At 46.6% G+C, this 17,234-nt stretch overlaps 1 protein-coding gene across 3 annotated transcripts in view; it reads right to left on the reverse strand.

Moving 5' to 3' along the window:
• Positions 1-8,809: 8,809 nt before the first annotated feature.
• The window catches only part of COQ4 (coenzyme Q4), a 35,292-nt gene continuing 26,867 nt past the window's right edge, over positions 8,810-17,234 (reverse strand). For all 3 annotated transcript variants that reach the window (XM_048513019.1, XM_048513021.1, XM_048513020.1), the window contains exons 7-8: positions 10,900-10,993; positions 8,810-9,159 (exon numbers count right to left, since the gene is read on the reverse strand). In XM_048513019.1, coding sequence (XP_048368976.1) covers positions 8,997-9,159; positions 10,900-10,993 — 257 coding nt within the window. In that variant the 3' untranslated portion in view covers positions 8,810-8,996. The remainder of the gene's footprint in view (positions 9,160-10,899; positions 10,994-17,234) is intronic.

Here is a 17,234-nt window from a genome sequence, read left to right on the forward strand (position 1 = left end):
TAACAACTAGAGAGCTTAAAAAAAAACACTAGGATAACTTTTGATCGATAGATGACTTTTGCATATAGTGCTGAGTGAACAAGGCAGAAAGGAAATCTGACAGAGAGGTCGTACGGTGCAGGGGTTAGCGTTCAGGTTAAGAACCACAGAGACCTTAGTATGCGTGCCTGCCCTGATGAAATGTTAAGTTACCTTGAGCTAGTGACAGCCTCTCAGCCTAACTCTATCTCACAGGGTTGTTGTGAGAGTAAAATGAGAGGTGGAGACGTTGCACATATCACACCGAGTTCCTTGGACACATATCACACCGACAGCCTCTCAGCCTAACTCTATCTCACAGGGTTGTTGTGAGAGTAAAATGAGAGGTGGAGACGTTACACGTATCACACCGAGTTCCTTGGAGACAAACCGGTTCCTTGGTTTAGCTTTTCACCCAGTTTGAGAGACTTGTGGCAAAGGGAGGCACAAACTTCTGTGGGACGAGGCGGAGAGAAAATTCCTAAACGGGGCACAGTAAATATTATGCGTGAAATTAAGAGACAAGGCCTCCCCCCCGACAATCATGGTGGTTTATAGAAGAAGAGCTGGAAAAATGGGTCTAATAATTGTTGTGTTATAATGGACGGTGTGCTGCAAATTGCCAGGCAGGTGACTGGCAGAGCTTAGTACGCTTTATGGGCCTCATAGTGGAGCAGCATTTTGCATTTGTCCATTGCCCCAGCAAAGAGGCAAACTAGAGATCTGGTTTTGAGGGAAAACCACACCAAGGTGCATAACAACTGCCCATGTCCTGCAGTGTGCCATAGTCAGCGATATGGTGCCAAAGAAGGCTGAGACTCACAACACAGGCCCCAGTTGCCTCTTAAGCTGTGGTGGGATTCGTAGCAAGCCTTTATTGGCATAGACAGCAGTACAACAATAATAAAAACAGATTAAAAAGCATATACAGTACAGGATATACATGTTAGGACAAAGGAAATCTACTGGCATTTAGTAATTTCCAGGAGAAAGTCTGCCACTATCATACAGAGAAGCGATCAGGGAGATTTGTTCCAACAAAGTAGTGTAATCTAAATAGAAGAATCCGAGGAGGTCGGGTAAATGTAAGGGAGTGAGATTCACATATGCTTGGATTCGATTTCCTTTGAATCTGGAGACAGTGAAGGGTAATTGGTACGGAGCCAGAGATTCAACTACTGAGCCACCGTCGTTACATGGGCACAATCTTTGCTAGCCTTTTCTTGCTTATTAAATCTGCCATGTAACAAGGCAGAGGCATAACATTGAGAACCTGAAGCTGAAAGCATTATGGCTCTCCTTTTTGAACAGGGTTTATTAAGCAATACAGGTGAGGTGTGCCAAATGTTGGCCCCGTTCAAATGGGAGAGAAAACTACAGGGGGGAGTACTTTTTTTGGCTGCGGTGATTAGGGTAGAGAACTCCCTATCCAATAGTTGACCTTTTAATTTCCTATAAGCTTCTGAATAGGACAAAGGGCAAAGTGAATCCACTGACAGTCCGATAGAGGCCATTTTTTCTTCAATTATGGAAAACCAGGGGTTGGAATGGGTGTCAGAGAGCAGGCGGTGGACCAGGGAGTTAGTGGGATTCAAACATTTTAACAACAGGTTCCGATGGTGGTGGGATTCAAATAATGACTGTTTAAAAGTAATAACATATATTTTAATATCTCTTTTTATTTTAAGTATTAAAATATTTATACTTGATAAAAAAAATATTTTAAGTATTTAAAAAGTGATATTTTAAATTTTAACAACAGGTTCTACAGAACGTTTGGCACCCCCTGAATCCCACCTCTGCTCTTGAGTGAACTGGAATCTGGACAACATCTTCTAGAAACCAGGGCCTGGATGCTTACATTTAAGGTTTGGATTAGACCAGTGATGGCGAATCTTTTCGAGACGGAGTGCCCAAATTGCAACCCAAAACCCACCTATTTATCGCAAAGTGCCAACCCGGCAATTTAACCTGAATGCTGAGGTTTTAGTTTAGAAAAAAATGGTTGGCTTCCTCTTCCTCCGCCCCACCCACTTGAGTAGGGGCCAGCCTGTTCTAGCCTCCAGCAAGTCCCGCATGCACCGCTCTGTGCCTCTCTAGCATCTCTGCCTCCTCTGCGCCCCCCCCCCTCAGGAAGCAGCCACCCAAAGCACAGGCACCAGGCTCACCAGCCGAGTCCTCCCTGCTCACCGTGGTGCGCGCACGTTGTGCTCAGTGGCCCAGATCAGTCTAGATGTGTGTGTATGGGGGGGTTGATTTTCCGCCCCCCACATGATGAACTCTGTGTGCGCGTGCCCACAGAGAGGGCTCTGAGTGCCACCTCTGGCACCCATGCCATAGGTTCGCCATCACTGGATTAGACTGTATTTTAACACGGAATCTAACAGTCTCTAATTTATATAGCGTTGCCAGAGCTACAATCTTCGGAGCGGTGGTCACTCGTAATAACTCAATTATCTTTACCTGGCCCACCTCTAGAGGCCATCCTTATGCTTCCCCCGAGCGAGATCCCGAGTGCTGTCAAAAGGAGGCTTTTCGATCAAGGACAACAATTTCTCATGTCAATCCAGGTCAGCCTTGGCATTTAGCCCGAATTAGGACAGATGGCTAAATTACCTGTCTCTTTTGACAGAGCCCAAACATAGTTTCCAGGTAATAACAAGGGCCAGATGTAACGCCCACCCCACACCTTTATTCTGTGGCCAATCACAGAACATTCCAATTTATGACAGACGTTGTCCCTATTACTTGAATATGCCTGAAGCTCTTGCACGTATCCTTCTTATCTGCCCCCAATACTCAATGTTAAGACATACCATTCCCGCCCTCGAGTCTAACTCCAAGCCGAAGAACCTCTATAATGTAAAGCTGGCACAATTGCTGGACTATGGCCATCACGAGGACATTGAAAGCATTGCAATCTTTTTATTGTGAGTGCTTAAGATGTGTAACCCGTCACCTTAAGTGATACCAATCTCTATCTCATGCTCGCTCTGTATCTGATTTTAAACCCCTTTTATATTTCTCTTTTATATTTGCTCTACTTAACATAAGAACATAAGAACAAGCCAGCTGGATCAGACCAGAGTCCATCTAGTCCAGCTCTCTGCTACTCACAGTGGCCCACCAAGTGCCTTTGGGAGCTCACATGCAGGATGTGAAAGCAAGGACCTTCTGCGGCTGTTGCTCCCGAGCACCTGGTCTGCTAAGGCATTTGCAATCTCAGATCAAAGAGGATCAAGATTGGTAGCCATGAATCGACTTCTCCTCCATAAATCTGTCCAAGCCCCTTTTAAAGCTATCCAGGTTAGTGGCCATCACCACCTCCTGTGGCGCATTTTCCAAACACCAATCACACGTTGTGTGAAAAAATGTTTCCTTTTATTAGTCCTAATTCTTCCCCCCAGCATTTTCAATGGATGCCCCCTGGTTCTAGTATTGTGAGAAAGAGAGAAAAATCTCTCTCTGTCAACATTTTCTACCCCATGCATACTTTTATAGACTTCAATCATATCCCCCCCTCAGACGTCTCCTCTCCAAACTAAAGAGTCCCAAATGCTGCAGCCTCTCCTCATAAGGAAGGGGCTCCAGTCCCTCAATCATCCTCATTGCCCTTCTCTGCACTTTTTCTATCTCTTCAATATCATTTTTGAGATGTGGCGACCAGAACTGGACACAGTACTCCAAGTGCGGTCGCACCACGGCTTTATATAAGGGCATGACAATCCTTGCAGTTTTATTATCCATTCCTTTCCTAATTATCCCCAGCATAGAGTTTGCCTTTTTCACAGCTGCCATGCACTGAGTTGACATTCCCATGGAACTATCAACTAAGATGCCCAAATCCCTTTCCTGGTCTGTGACTGATAGCACAGACCAGAAAAGGGTCTGATACTTAATGACTAACAAAGGTTTTGTTGTTGTTGTAATCACCTGGGGTCAATATCCTCCTTCAGCCCATTGTACCTCAGGTTGTTGTGATAGTAAAATGGAGGAGAACCATGTATACGCCACATGTTTGAACTTTACAGAACACTTGCCAAAAAGACAACCTCAACATCCACTTTGGCAGGAAATATTCTATTGCCCTACTCCACACATAAGGGAGTTCAAGAAAAAACAACACATATGGCTTTTAGATACCCCCGTCCAGAGGTGGGATCCAGCAGGTTCTCACCAGTTCCCGAGAGTGGGTTACTAATCATTTGTGTGTGCCGAGAGGGGGTTACTAATGGGGTCCACTTTTCCGTCTCCACGCCCTCACCTACCCGAGAGGCATATTGCCTTTGAACGTGAAGGTTCCATATAGCAATTGCGACTAATAATGTCACTCCCTGAACTGGGTTAATCCCTTCCAGGTACTGCAATTCATTGATTCTCAGCCTGTCGTACCTTTTATCTCACCAGTCTCTATCAAAGAACCTGTGTGTTTCACCATTGCTGTGTTCAGATTTGTGAGTTGGGGCATTTTCTATAATGGGATGATGATTTAGAAATGACCTGGTGCAAAAAAAAATTGGTGGGTCGTGGTGGGGTGGCTGCCCATGGGGTGGGGGGGCATCCAACTCAGGTTTTGCCCAGGGCTCAGGTTTGCCGAGGTACGCCTCTGCCCCCTTTGCTGAGGGGGGGCTGATGAGGGAACCTGTTACTAACATTTTTGGATCCCACCACTGCCCCCTTCTAAGTTTGCAAGAGGCAGCATGAATGTGGTAGCCACCAGGCCATCTTCTGGTACAAACAGTGGACCATTTGCAATAGCAGCAAAGTATCTGGAAAACCTTTTTGCGAATTGGAGCCTTGGTTGCTGACGTGCTTACCAGAAGCAATTTCTAAGCCCAGTGGGAATAGATTTTCTGGGAATCTTGCATGATGCTTCCAAAGCTAGTCGCACTAAAATGTCCATTCTCCTCCTTGTCCCATAACGAGTAACCAGCATGGGGCTAAGCAGACCCAAATGATTTAGGTGGAAGCCGGACTGTCCATTTATCCTGGGGTTTCATCAGGAAATGTCAAACCAAGTAAACACTGTGTTTGCTAGAAGGACTTTATAAGGCACAGGTATCAAACTTGCGGCCCTCCAGATGTTCATAAACTACAATTCCCATCAGCCCTTGCCAGTATAGCCAATGCTCATGTTGAATGGGACTGATGGGAATTGAAGTTCATGAACATCTGGAGGGCCGTGAGTTTGACACCCTTGTATTAAGGGAACTAAAAGTCCAGGGTGCAGCTCAAATCTCTGTTGTTGGTTGTGGTGGTCAGTTACCTCATCCCTTCGTTCTTGATGTCGCCTCTGGTTCCCAGGCGGCCTTCCCTAGTCATCGTGGTGTAGCGGCTAAGAACGGTGAACTCTAATCTGGAGAAACGCGTTTGATTCCCCATTCCTCCACACGAGTGGCAAACTCTAATCTGGTAAACTGGTTTTGTTTCCTTGCTCCTACGCATGAAACTTGCTGGATGATCTTGGGCCAGTCATAGTTCCCTTCGAATTTTCTCAGCCCTATTTACCTCACAAGGTGTCTGTTGTGAGGAGAGGAAGGGGGAGGAGACTCCTTGCAGGAGGGAAGGACAGGATAGAAACCCAAACTCTTCTTCTTCATCTAGTCCTGCACGAGAAACAACCATGCCCTTTAGCATACTGGCCGCCATTTTCCCCATGGGGAGCTTCCAGCACAGAGGAACAGCTGTTCTGCCACAGCTAGGAGATCTACCTTGTCTCCTGGAATCATGACCTTCCCTTCCTCTCCCGAAACACTCTTGTTCCCTTCCCTTGTCCTGAGCCAGATACATAATATGTCTTGATAGCAGTTGGTTTCTGCCGTTGGAAACACTCTTTGGGTTTCCCCACCATCTGTTCTGGGTCAACCCACGTACCCTCTGCATTTGCCAATAATGTCACAATCTGGACACGGCAAGACCGTCATCAGGGTGACAATTAAATTCAGGAGGGTAAATGGCCAAGTGTGGCGACATCTGGGTTCAAATCCAGAGGTGGGATCCAGCAGGTTCTCACAGGTTCCCGAGAGTCGGTTACTAATTATTGGTGTGTGCCGAGAGGGGGTGACTAATTGGGGATTTTGCCCCGTGATTTTTGCCTGAGTTACCCCCCTCCTCTCAGCAGTAGCGCGCAGAACTTGAAGCCGTCTAGCAGGAGGTGCACCGGCGTGCGTGGCAGCCTGCGCCTGCGTGCATTCGTTTCCCGCCCAAGGACCGGCGCAGCGGCTGCGTCCTTGCCACAACCCCGCCCCCGGAATGCCTGGTCACGCCCCTGTCATGCCCCACCCAGCCCCACTGGCGCTACGCCACAGTTTGAATCCCACCACCATGGGAACCTGTTACTAAAATTTTTGGATCCCACCACTGTTCAAATCTCTGCTTATCCATGAAGCTCACTCAATTAGGGTCCCCAACACAGTGTCCACCAATCCCATTCCTGGCACCCACCAAGCATTTCAGGAAAGTGGATTGGACATTCCCAGCAGGACTTCTGCTTGGCAAATGCTGATTTGATTGGACGTACAGATTAAAATAATATCGGGGGGGGGGGGGGGCAGCTGCCACAATATTGGTCATACGCTTTATCTCACTCTTCTTTGTCAGTGTATTTTTCAGAATTGTTCCTTTTGTCCCCTATATTTGTCCCCTACAGTTTCTCTCTCTCTCTGTGTGTGTATCTTCCTCCTGTGGTGGCCATTTTGTGGGTATGCCCACCAATCTGGGTCAGAATTCCAAAGATGCCCACAGACTCAAAAAGGTCAAGGACTCCTACATTAGATAATCTCCAGCTAAGTCTTAATCTCCCTGACTGGAAATCTTAATCTCGTCCACATGCTCCTTGTGAGGGTGCAGGAAATAAAAAACGTGTTACATTTAATAACATCAGAAACCAGGAAGGGAAGTTTTACCTATAAGAAGTCTTCTCCCATACTACCCAGCCTATCAGCTAAGATCTGCCTCCCAAGCCCTGCTCTCCATGCCCTTCAGAGGTGAGATAGGTGTGGATGAGAGACAGGACGTTCTTTGTGGTGGCATCTCGCCTCTGGAACACCCTGCCCCTTCAGGCTTGCCTGGCGCCTACTTGACGTTGTTGTAGGTGCCAGGCCAAAACTCATCTTTTCACACCAGCTTTTAATTAGGCTCAAGGTTTTCTCATATAAATGTTTTACCAGTGGTGGTGAACCTATGGCACGGGTGCCAGAGGTGGCACTCAGAGCCTTCTCTGTGAGCACGCGCGCACAGAGTTCATCATGTTGGCGGTGGAAAATCCCCCCCCACACACACACATATCTAGGCTGGCCTGGGCTGCTGGGCACGACATGTAGGTAACCCTGTTAAGTGCTGTTAAACCCCACTGATTTTCATGCGAAGATCAAAAGCGCAATCCTTTACATGGGAGTAAGCTCGGTTGCTGGCAATGGGGCTTGCTTCTAAACCAGGGGTAGGGAACCTGCGGCTCTCCAGTTGTTCAGGAACTACAATTCCCATCAGCCCCTACCAGCATGGCCAATTGGCCATGCTGACAGAGGCTGATGGGAATTGTAGTTCCTGAACATCTGGAGAGCCGCAGGTTCCCTACCCCTGTTCTAAACCCTCCTAGGGTTGTGATTCACCCATTCGAAGCATTGCACAGTTGTGTCAAAGCAAAGCCACCAACTACCACCAAACTTACTCCCGAGTAATGCACGCTTTGGAACCAACCGTTTTTTCCTAAACTAAAACATCAGCATTCGGGTTAAATTGCCGTGTTGGCACTTTGCGATAAATAATTGGGTTTTGGCTTGCAGTTTGGGCACTCGGGTCTCGAAAAGGTTCGCCATCACGGGTCTACTCTGTTTTGTGGATAGTTTTTATGCACATATATCCAGCGCAGCCTGATCTGGATGGCCCAGGATAGCTTGATCAGCTCAGATCTCAGAAGGAAAGCTAAGGCAGCCCTAGTTCATTCTTGGAAGGGATTCCACCAAGGATTACCAGGGTCGTTATGCAGAGACAGGCAATGGCAAACCACCTCTGTTAGGCCGTTTCCGCCCGGCCACGCTGGGGGTTGGGTTGGCGTACATGACGCCGACCTAACCCCCCTGGGACCGTTCGCACGAACAATCCCGGTAACGAAAGGGAAGATGGCGCCGTGGAGCGCCGTCGCCCGATCGACCTACCTTCTCTATGACCGTCCGGCGCGTCGCCGAGGCTCCAGAGTCGCAGGGCAGGGGGGGCTTGACCGCAGGCCTCGGCGACGCGCCGGACGGTCACAGAGAAGGTAGGTCAATCAGGCAAAGGGGGGAGGGAAGGCACCTTCCAGCTGCTGCAGTTCGCACGGCAGCGGCTGGAAGCCACCGTTTTCCAAAAACCTCGCTCGGGGAGCGAGGTGGGAAAATGGCGGCTTCGCACCGCTGGGGAGGAGTGAGGGTGGCGCGGCTGCGAAGCAGCTGCGCCCCCCATGCGAACAGCTCCCTGGGGACGGCGTTTTTGCCATCCCCAGGGCGCTGTATTTGGCCCGTGCGGAAAGGGCCTTAGTCTCTTGCCTTGAAAACCCCACTGTGTTGCCATGAATCAGCTGTGACTTGTCAGCACTTTATGCCTGCACATGCCCAGTGGATCGTTTTTAAATGTAAACTGCCTCAAGCAGGAGCCTGGAGAGGAAGCATAAAAATATCCTAATTAAAAACATTAATAAAGCCAGTACGTGACGTTGTGTTCCATTCTCTGGACAGCATGAGGGCTCTCTATGATGTACTGGTACAACGATGGAAGCGTAACTTTTAACAATTCAACATCCTCTCATGGGGGGGAATTCAGTCTCCTCTTCTTTTTTTTAATATAAAAGATAAGCAATGTAGAAGCATTTAGTCTCTCGGTTGGATAGCCCATCGGTGTTCCAGTGGATTTACAGCAAAGTGTATTTAATATGCCAGGATTTAATCCGTTGACTTCTGGGGGGTCATCATGTTCAGATGTCGTTCCTTTTTCCTGGAGTGAATTCACACCCCAATGACCGGGGGCGGCAGGATCCCGATTTCGTTGCGGAGGGACTCTACCGTTTGCTCCCAGCGCTTCTCATAATAGAAATTTAGGATGCAGCTGGCGTTACTTCCGCTCCTAACAGCCCAAGGGATAAGATCAGTGGTCAGGACATAAAGTTTCCTGTTAGGAAAGCAAGGAAGGGGAAAAAAGAAGAAGATGAAGATACATATTTTCTTATCTGAGAGATTCATCAGATGGTTGTGGCATACTGGCATGGCCTCCACTGCTCTGGGCCAAGCATTTCCTATTTATGATTTATAATCATAAATTTCCAAAAAATGGGCCAAATAGCAATGATTGTCTGTCTGTCTGTCTGTCTGTCTGTCTGTCTGTCTGTCTGTCTGTCTGTCTGTCTGTCTGTCTGTCTGTCTGTCTGTCTGTCTGTCTGACACACACACACACCCCATCTTGAAAAGCTACCCTGTTTCCCCGAATATAAGACATCCCCGGAAAATAAGACGTAGTAGAGGTTTTGCTGAAGTACAAAATATAAGGCATCCCCCAAAATACAGAAATATAAGACATCCTCTGAAATTAAGACATAGCCCATCTTTGGGAGCAAAAATTAATATAAGACATTTCCTATTTATGATCTTGAAACTGAAACTGAGGCTGCCGGGTTCCATCTTTCATTACGGTTGGGCCTGATTTTGGATTCCATCGCGGGCCCGGCCTACTCCCTCCCTTTCTTTTTAGCCTTAGATCGGGCGCCTGCTTTTAAACAACTTCTGTTTATAAAAACCTTGGTTGCCTTTTTATAGCTTTTTGCTGTTAGTAACCGCTGCATAGGTTTTAATGGGTTTAGTGTTTTAAGCTGTTGATTTTATATTGTTGATTGCTGTTCGGTAGAACAGCCATATTGTGAGCCGCCTCGAGCCCTTCGGGGATGAGGCGGCCTATAAATTCAATAAATCATCATCATCATCATCATCATCATCATCATCATCATCATCATCATCATCATCATCATCATCATAAATTTCCAAAAAATGGGCCAAATAGCAATGATTCTCTGTCTCTCTGTCTCTCTGTCTCTCTGTCTGTCTGTCTGTCTGTCTGTCTGTCTGTCTGTCTGTCTGTCTGTCTGTCTGTCTGTCTGACACACACACACACCCCATCTTGAAAAGCTACCCTGTTTCCTCGAATATAAGACATCCCCGGAAAATAAGACGTAGTAGAGGTTTTGCTGAAGTGCAAAATATAAGGCATCCCCCAAAAGTAAGCGGTAGCAAAGTTTTTGTTTGGAAGCGTGCCTGACGAACGGGATACAGAAATATAAGACATCTCCTGAAAATAAGACATAGCGCATCTTTGGGAGCAAAAATTAATATAAGACACTGTCTTATATTCGGGGAAACACGGTATCCTGAGAAGTCTCTGCAACCCTGCAAAGGGATGCACATCCAAAACAAAAAGAAGTTAAAAACCTCACAGGGGCAGTTTGGGCCAAAGGTATATAAATTTTGGTATAAGCAATGCTGCCAACTCTGGCCTGGGAAAATCCTGAAGATTTGATGGTAGACTCTGGGCAGGCTGATTTTGCACTGGCATAGTGAGGGAGCGGCGGGCGCAGGCAGGCTAGAGCCTTGAGCGCCACTTCCCATGGGCCCATAGGGGGCGCATTGCAGGGTCACCCATTCCCTCACAACTGTACCCCACCCCGCCATTGCTTTAGGCAATGGACTCTACGGCCTTATGCCTTGCTCTCCACAAACCCCAACTTCTGCAGGCCCCACCCCTAAATCGCCAGGAATTTCCTGACCAGAGTTGGCAGCCCTACAATCTAGGTCTGTCAGGACAAGTTGAACACCCCAAGTCTTAGTTCAAGTGTAAGTCACGTTGACAGGCTCCTCAACCTACCGGGTGTTGAGACGAGCAGGGCCAAACATTGCTCCCAGAATGCACATGGGCAGGCCAGTCTGGACAGCCTCAAACCACTTTACTGCCACCTCCCCTAAGAAGCAAGAAAAGACAAAAAGAAGTCAGATGTTTGTCAAAATCAGAGAGTCTCCGTCATTGCCTAGATATGAAGTTTCAGGGCAGCGCAGTAATCAAAATTAAGCACTCAAGTCAAGGAAAAAGTATACAGGGCTGCTAATTATAAAATCATAGAATATATAACCGATTAAAATCATCGGAATATGGTATAAAGCACAGGTGTCAAACTCATGGCCCTCCAGATGTTATGGACTACAGTTCCCATCAACCCATGCCAGCATGATGCTGGCAGGGGATGATGGGAACTGTAGTCCATAACATCTGGAGGGGCGCAAGTTTGACACCTATGATATAAAAGAACCACAATAGCCTACATTACATATGTTGTATTGCACATAGATAACAGAAATGGGTCCAAAAAGACCATTTTTTACCCTTGAGAGCTAGATGTGTTTTGGCCAAATGGCCTTCTTCAGTGGTAAAAGGTAAAATATCTAATACCCAGACTAAAATTATTATTACCCTCTTTACGACTGAAGTGAGTTGGTGCAAAATAGCCTTGAATGGCAGCTGAGTATTCCACAAAATTCAAGTCCTCACTAAGGGATTGATACACTGTGCCAATATGCGCCCAATTCTGCTATAGTGAGGTCTTACTGTACCTCAATCATGTGATACTTTTATTAAGTCTGGAACCAATATTATGAGGTAAAGTCAGAATGTCAACGAAGAGGGGATGAATGAGTACCCCCAAGTACCATCACTTTTGGCCAGTACCTGCCCCACCTGGACAACCTTTGGATTCCAGCACCATCAGAGACAATGAAGTGCTTTCATATTGTCTAGATCAGCGATTCCCAACCAGGGTTCCATGGTACCCTGGGGTTCCGTGAGCATGTCCCAGGGGTACCGCGGCAATGCTACCGCCCCCCCCCCTCACTTTTGTGGTGTCTCCCGCCGGCGCCAGCAAGAACATGGAGCTGGTCCAGGGGGCAGGGCCTGCCGCAAAGTCTGCAGCCACCCCCCCCCCCCCGTGCTTCCCTTCACCCTGGGAGGGGAAGGTGGGGGGGGGGCAAGTAGGGGCACTGGGAGGGGATGGTGAGAGGGGATGGCAGGAGTACCGTGAGATATGAAGAGTGAGGTCAAGAGTACCGTGACGTTGAAAAGGTTGGGAAATACTGGTCTAGATATTCTCGAGTATCAAAAAAGGGGTAGCGTGCTATGAATAGTTTCTTGTTAAAATGTTAACATTGCTGCTTTGATTGTAGTTTGTAAGAGGGGTTTCCTAAACTTAAATCGATTAGACCAAACAATTAAAAAGTTGCCCTTGGAGTGAATGAGAAGCAGGTTGTTAAAAATGTTATCTTTTGCTCTATTTAACCAATTATTTTTTGTAGCTCCTACTTAGACTTCTAAACCTTAGCAAAAACTTAATCTAGCACAGTGATGGCGAACCTTTTTGAGACCGAGTGCCCAAACTGCAACTCAAAACCCACTTATTTATCACAAAGTGCCAACACGGCAATTTAACCTGAATACTGAGGTTAAGAACATAAGAAGAAGCCAGCTGGATCAGACCAAAGTCCATCTAGTCCAGCTCTCTGCTACTCGCAGTGGCCCACCAGGTGCCTTTGGGAGCTCACATGTAGGATATGAACGCAATGGCCTTCTGCGGCTGTTGCTCCCGATCACCTGGTCTGTTAAGGCATTTGCAATCTCAGATCAAAGAGGATCAAGATTGGTAGCCATAAATCAACTTCTCCTCCATAAATCTGTCCAAGCCCCTTTTAAAGCTATCCAGGTTAGTGGCCATCACCACCTCCTGTGGCAGCATATTCCAAACACCGATCACACGTTGCGTGAAGAAGTGTTTCCTTTTATTAGTCCTAATTCTTCCCCCCAGGTTTTTGTTAAGAAAAAATGGTTGGCTCTGAGGTGTGCGTTACTTGGGAGTAAGCTTGGCGGTAGTTGTTGGCTTTGCTTTGAAGCAACCATGTAACTCTTCGGACGGGTGAATCATGAATTGTTCCACCAGGGCTATAGTTGAGGGCAGCAACGGGTCTTAAGTAAGGGCATTTTACCGGAGGGTTCCCACCCTCTTCCCCTCAGTAAAGGGCTACCAAGGTACTTTTACAATATATCTTCACCATATCTCCGACGTACCTTAATGCTAGCCCGACTGAACGCACTACCTTCAGCAGTCCTGAGCGGCAGATTTCTCCAGATCCCATACCAACAAAGAACGTGTCCCTGCTCACAAAAAGCCATTGAAACAATTGAGCCCATCCTCCTAGATTGCGAACTATATACTTCATCCAGAAGACAATATATAGACCCACACACCGAGAACTATGCCTACTCATCAGACAAGGTCAAATCCTTCTTTCTGCTTTGTGACCAGTCTCCTCAGAGATCCCTAGACCAGGGGTAGGGAACCTGCGGCTCTCCAGATGTTCAGGAACTACAATTCCCATCAGCCCCTACCAGCATGGCCAATTGGCCATGCTGACAGAGGCTGATGGGAGTTGTAGTTCCTGAACATCTGGAGAGCCGCAGGTTCCCTACCCCTGCCCTAGACGTTGCCAAATTCCTGGCGCTGGCACAGCAGATTCGCCACAGATTTTAGTTGATTTATTTATTTATGGTTTTAACTGCAGGAAATGTCTGAACCTATTTATTTTAACTTGATTTTCCTCAACCTCCCTGTTGTATTTTAAACTTCTGCCAATAAAAAGGTTGATGATGATGAAGTAATCTGGCCTCCCCTTCCCCTTTCCTTTTGTCTTTCCCTTCCCCGTTGTTGTCGTTTTCCCCCTTTTCTTTCCTTCCCCTCATAAAAGGTATGAGTGATAGGCCTGGGGATGGTATTTCACAGGGAAGATTTTATCCCCCAGAGGGAATATATATATGGCACTAAAGACTATGCACATTATTATTGTTTGATTGTATGCTGCCCGGGGGAAGGGAAGCCAAAAATTCAAATCAATCAGTCTTGCAATGAAACCCAATGATTTCCCCCATCTCTTAACATGACTGAGGAGTCTCCTTATGATCTTTTTTCCAATAAAAAAAAGCATTGAAAAGGGCACACAGCACTGAGATTCTCCTGTAAAAGACACGATTCAAAGTCGTTCCGCTCACTCCCCAACTCCCTCCTGTGTAATTCCTGAATAATAAAAGGTTTTGGTTTTTTTTTTCAAATCCCGAACTGGAGGGAGGCTATTTTTACTACACTGAAATGTATAAACTATTGAAGTTAACAGCATTGCAGTAGTCTCAGAATGTAGAAGCAATCCAACGGAAGGGGAATTTAGTGTTCAGTAGACCAGATAATAGAGCAGTGATGGTGAACGTTTTCGAGACCGAGTGCCCCAACTGCAACCCCAAACCCACTTATTTATTGCAAAGTGCCAATATGGCAATTTAACCTGAATACTGAGGTTTTAGTATAGAAAAAATGGTTGGCTCCAAGGCGCGCGTTACTCGGGAGTAAGCTGGGTGGTAGTCGGTGGCTTTGCTTTGAAGCAATTGTGCAACGCTTCAAACGGGTGAATCACGACCCTGGGAGGGTCATCAGAAGCAAACCCCATTGCCAGCAACCGAGCTTACTCCCAGATCACACTTTCGTTCGTCCCATGAAAATCAGTAAGATTTAACAGCGCTTAACAGGGTTACCTACACTGCTTCCCCAAAACTAGGTCTTAGGTTTAAAGCTAATAATCTCCCTGAAATAATTACGCTATTATCACATGACGAACTCTGTGCCCGCGTGCCCGCAGAGGGGGTTCTGAGTGCCACCTCTGGCACCCGTGCCATAGGTTCGCCACCACTGTAATAGAGGATAAGTCATGGAGGGATAGGTCCAGAGGTGGGATCCAGCAGGTTCTCACAGGTTCCCGAGAGTAGGTTACTAATTATTTGTGTGTGCTGAGAGGGGGTTACTAATTGGTGATTTTGCCACGTGATTTTTGCCTTTGTTACGCTCCTCCTCTCAGCAGTAGCGCGCAGAACTTGAAGCAGTCTAGCAGGAGGTGCACCGGCGTGCGTGGCAGCCTGCGCCTGCGAGCGTTCGTTTCCCACCCAAGGACTGGCACAGTGACTGCGTCCTTGCCACAGCCCCGCCCAGCAATGCCCCGCCCCCAAAATTCCCAGCCACGCCCCCGTCATGCCCTGCCCAGCCCCATTGGCACTACGCCACAGTCTGAATCCCACCACCATGGGAACCTGTTACTAAAATTTTTGGATCCCATGACTGGAAGAGGGTCGATATTAGAGTAACCTGCTCAGCCCCTCCTGCTTTTCACATTCCTTAATTTATGGTCTGCTTGTTTCACTGATTAATTTTGAGAAGCACCAGCTTGATTATATCTGATTTATATTCCACTTGATTCACTGAAAAGGTAAATATCTTTTAGAAATGAAATTTTAAAATGACAAAAAAATGTAAACACGGTTTTATAAGGACAACTATGGTGCTTAAAAATCCGTGGGCTGCAGAAACCCTCTTAGAAACTACACCTTCGCATACATATACTCAATACATGAGTCATCACAAAGTGAATCTCAAATCATATTCAAACAATATCTCAATTTCTGTTCATTGAGATAACTGTAGAAATTATTTCCATAAATTCAACAGGTGAAGTTATATTTTGAGGCGCTATAAAACCTCCGGATATGGTTTTATTTCGTTATTCTTTTTCCTGCCCCTCTGCAAAAATAGATACATACAAATGAAAATTAACCATATTACAAATATACTTTCGCTATAATTGTTGTTAGTGCCTAACCCATAATTACTTACATAGGTTATAATTAACAATTCAAGTTATCTCAATGAACAGAAAATGAGATATTGTTTGAATATGATTTGAGATTCACGTTGTTATGACTCATGTATGAGTATATGTACGCGAAGGTGTAGTTTCTGTAATAGTATCTTATATACGCCTACCCTGCAAATATGGTGGAAACCCTGTTAGAAGCGGCGTTCCTCTTTCTTACACACGGGGACGAACATTCAAAGAGGCATCTTGACATCTATCACAACATTTTTAAAGGTTTTTTTTAAAAAATAACGGTTCCACATTATATATGGGTATGCCCTGAACACACACATGAATTGACAAAGATTTAATCAATTAAAACATACAAACTGTGGCCTTCAATTCCTTTAACAGAGTGAGATAATTCACAAAAACATTTAGAGGCTCAACAACTAAACCTCGAGCATCTAACTTGCTAACTACAAGAGACACCCAGCGTCAACTCTTCAGCATAGAAACCGCTGTCACGGTTTATGGTTTCTTTATTACCATAAGGCAGTGATGGTGAACCTTTTTGAGACCGAGTGCCCAAATTGCAATCCAAAACCCACTTATTTATCGCAAAGTGCCAACATGGCAATTTAACCTGAATACTGAGGTTTTAGTGAGGAAAAACGGTTGGCTCCGAGGCATGCGTTTCTCGGGAGTAAGCTTGGTGATAGTCGGTGGCTTTACTTTGAAGCAACCATGAAACTCTTCCAACGGGTGACTCATGACCCAAGGAGGTTTTACTCAGAAGCAAGCCCCATTGTCAGCAACTGAGCTTACTCCCAGGTTAGGAGCAGCAGTGGCGTAGGAGGTTAAGAGCTCGTTTATCTAATCTGGAGGAACCGGGTTTGATTCCCAGCTCTGCCGCCTGAGCTGTGGAGGCTTATCTGGGGAATTCAGATTAGCCTGTACACTCCCACACACACCACCTGGGTGCCCTTGGGCTAGTCACAGCTTTTCGGAGCTCTCTCAGCCCCACCCACCTCACAGGGTGTTTGTTGTGAGGGGGGAGGGCAAGGAGATTGTAAACCCCTTTGAGTCTCCTACAGGAGAGAAAGGGGGGATATAAATCCAAACTCTTCTTCTTCTTCTAAAGGATCGTGCCCAGGCCAGCCTAGATGTGTGTGGGGGGTGTGGTTGGGATTTTCCGCCCCCCCCCCCACATGATGAACTCTGTGCGTGCATGCCCACCTAGAGGGCTCTGAGTGCCACCTCTGGCACCCGTGCTATAGGTTCGCCACCACTGCCATAAGGGATAGAAACATTTTTTTAAAATAGTCTTTGAATGGTAACAGTAAGTGAGAACCTTGTGGCTCTCTTCTTCCTGCTTTGGACTGATAAGCTTCTGGAACGGGGGGCGAAAAGGAGAAAATAAATGAATGCAAAAGGGTCAGGTGTCTTTCAGCCGGCAAGAAAGGAAAGCTAAAAATAACCGGAGTACCC

This window comes from Sphaerodactylus townsendi, linkage group LG12 (assembly GCF_021028975.2).
Source record: "Sphaerodactylus townsendi isolate TG3544 linkage group LG12, MPM_Stown_v2.3, whole genome shotgun sequence".
NCBI classification, from domain to species: Eukaryota; Metazoa; Chordata; class Lepidosauria; order Squamata; family Sphaerodactylidae; genus Sphaerodactylus; species Sphaerodactylus townsendi.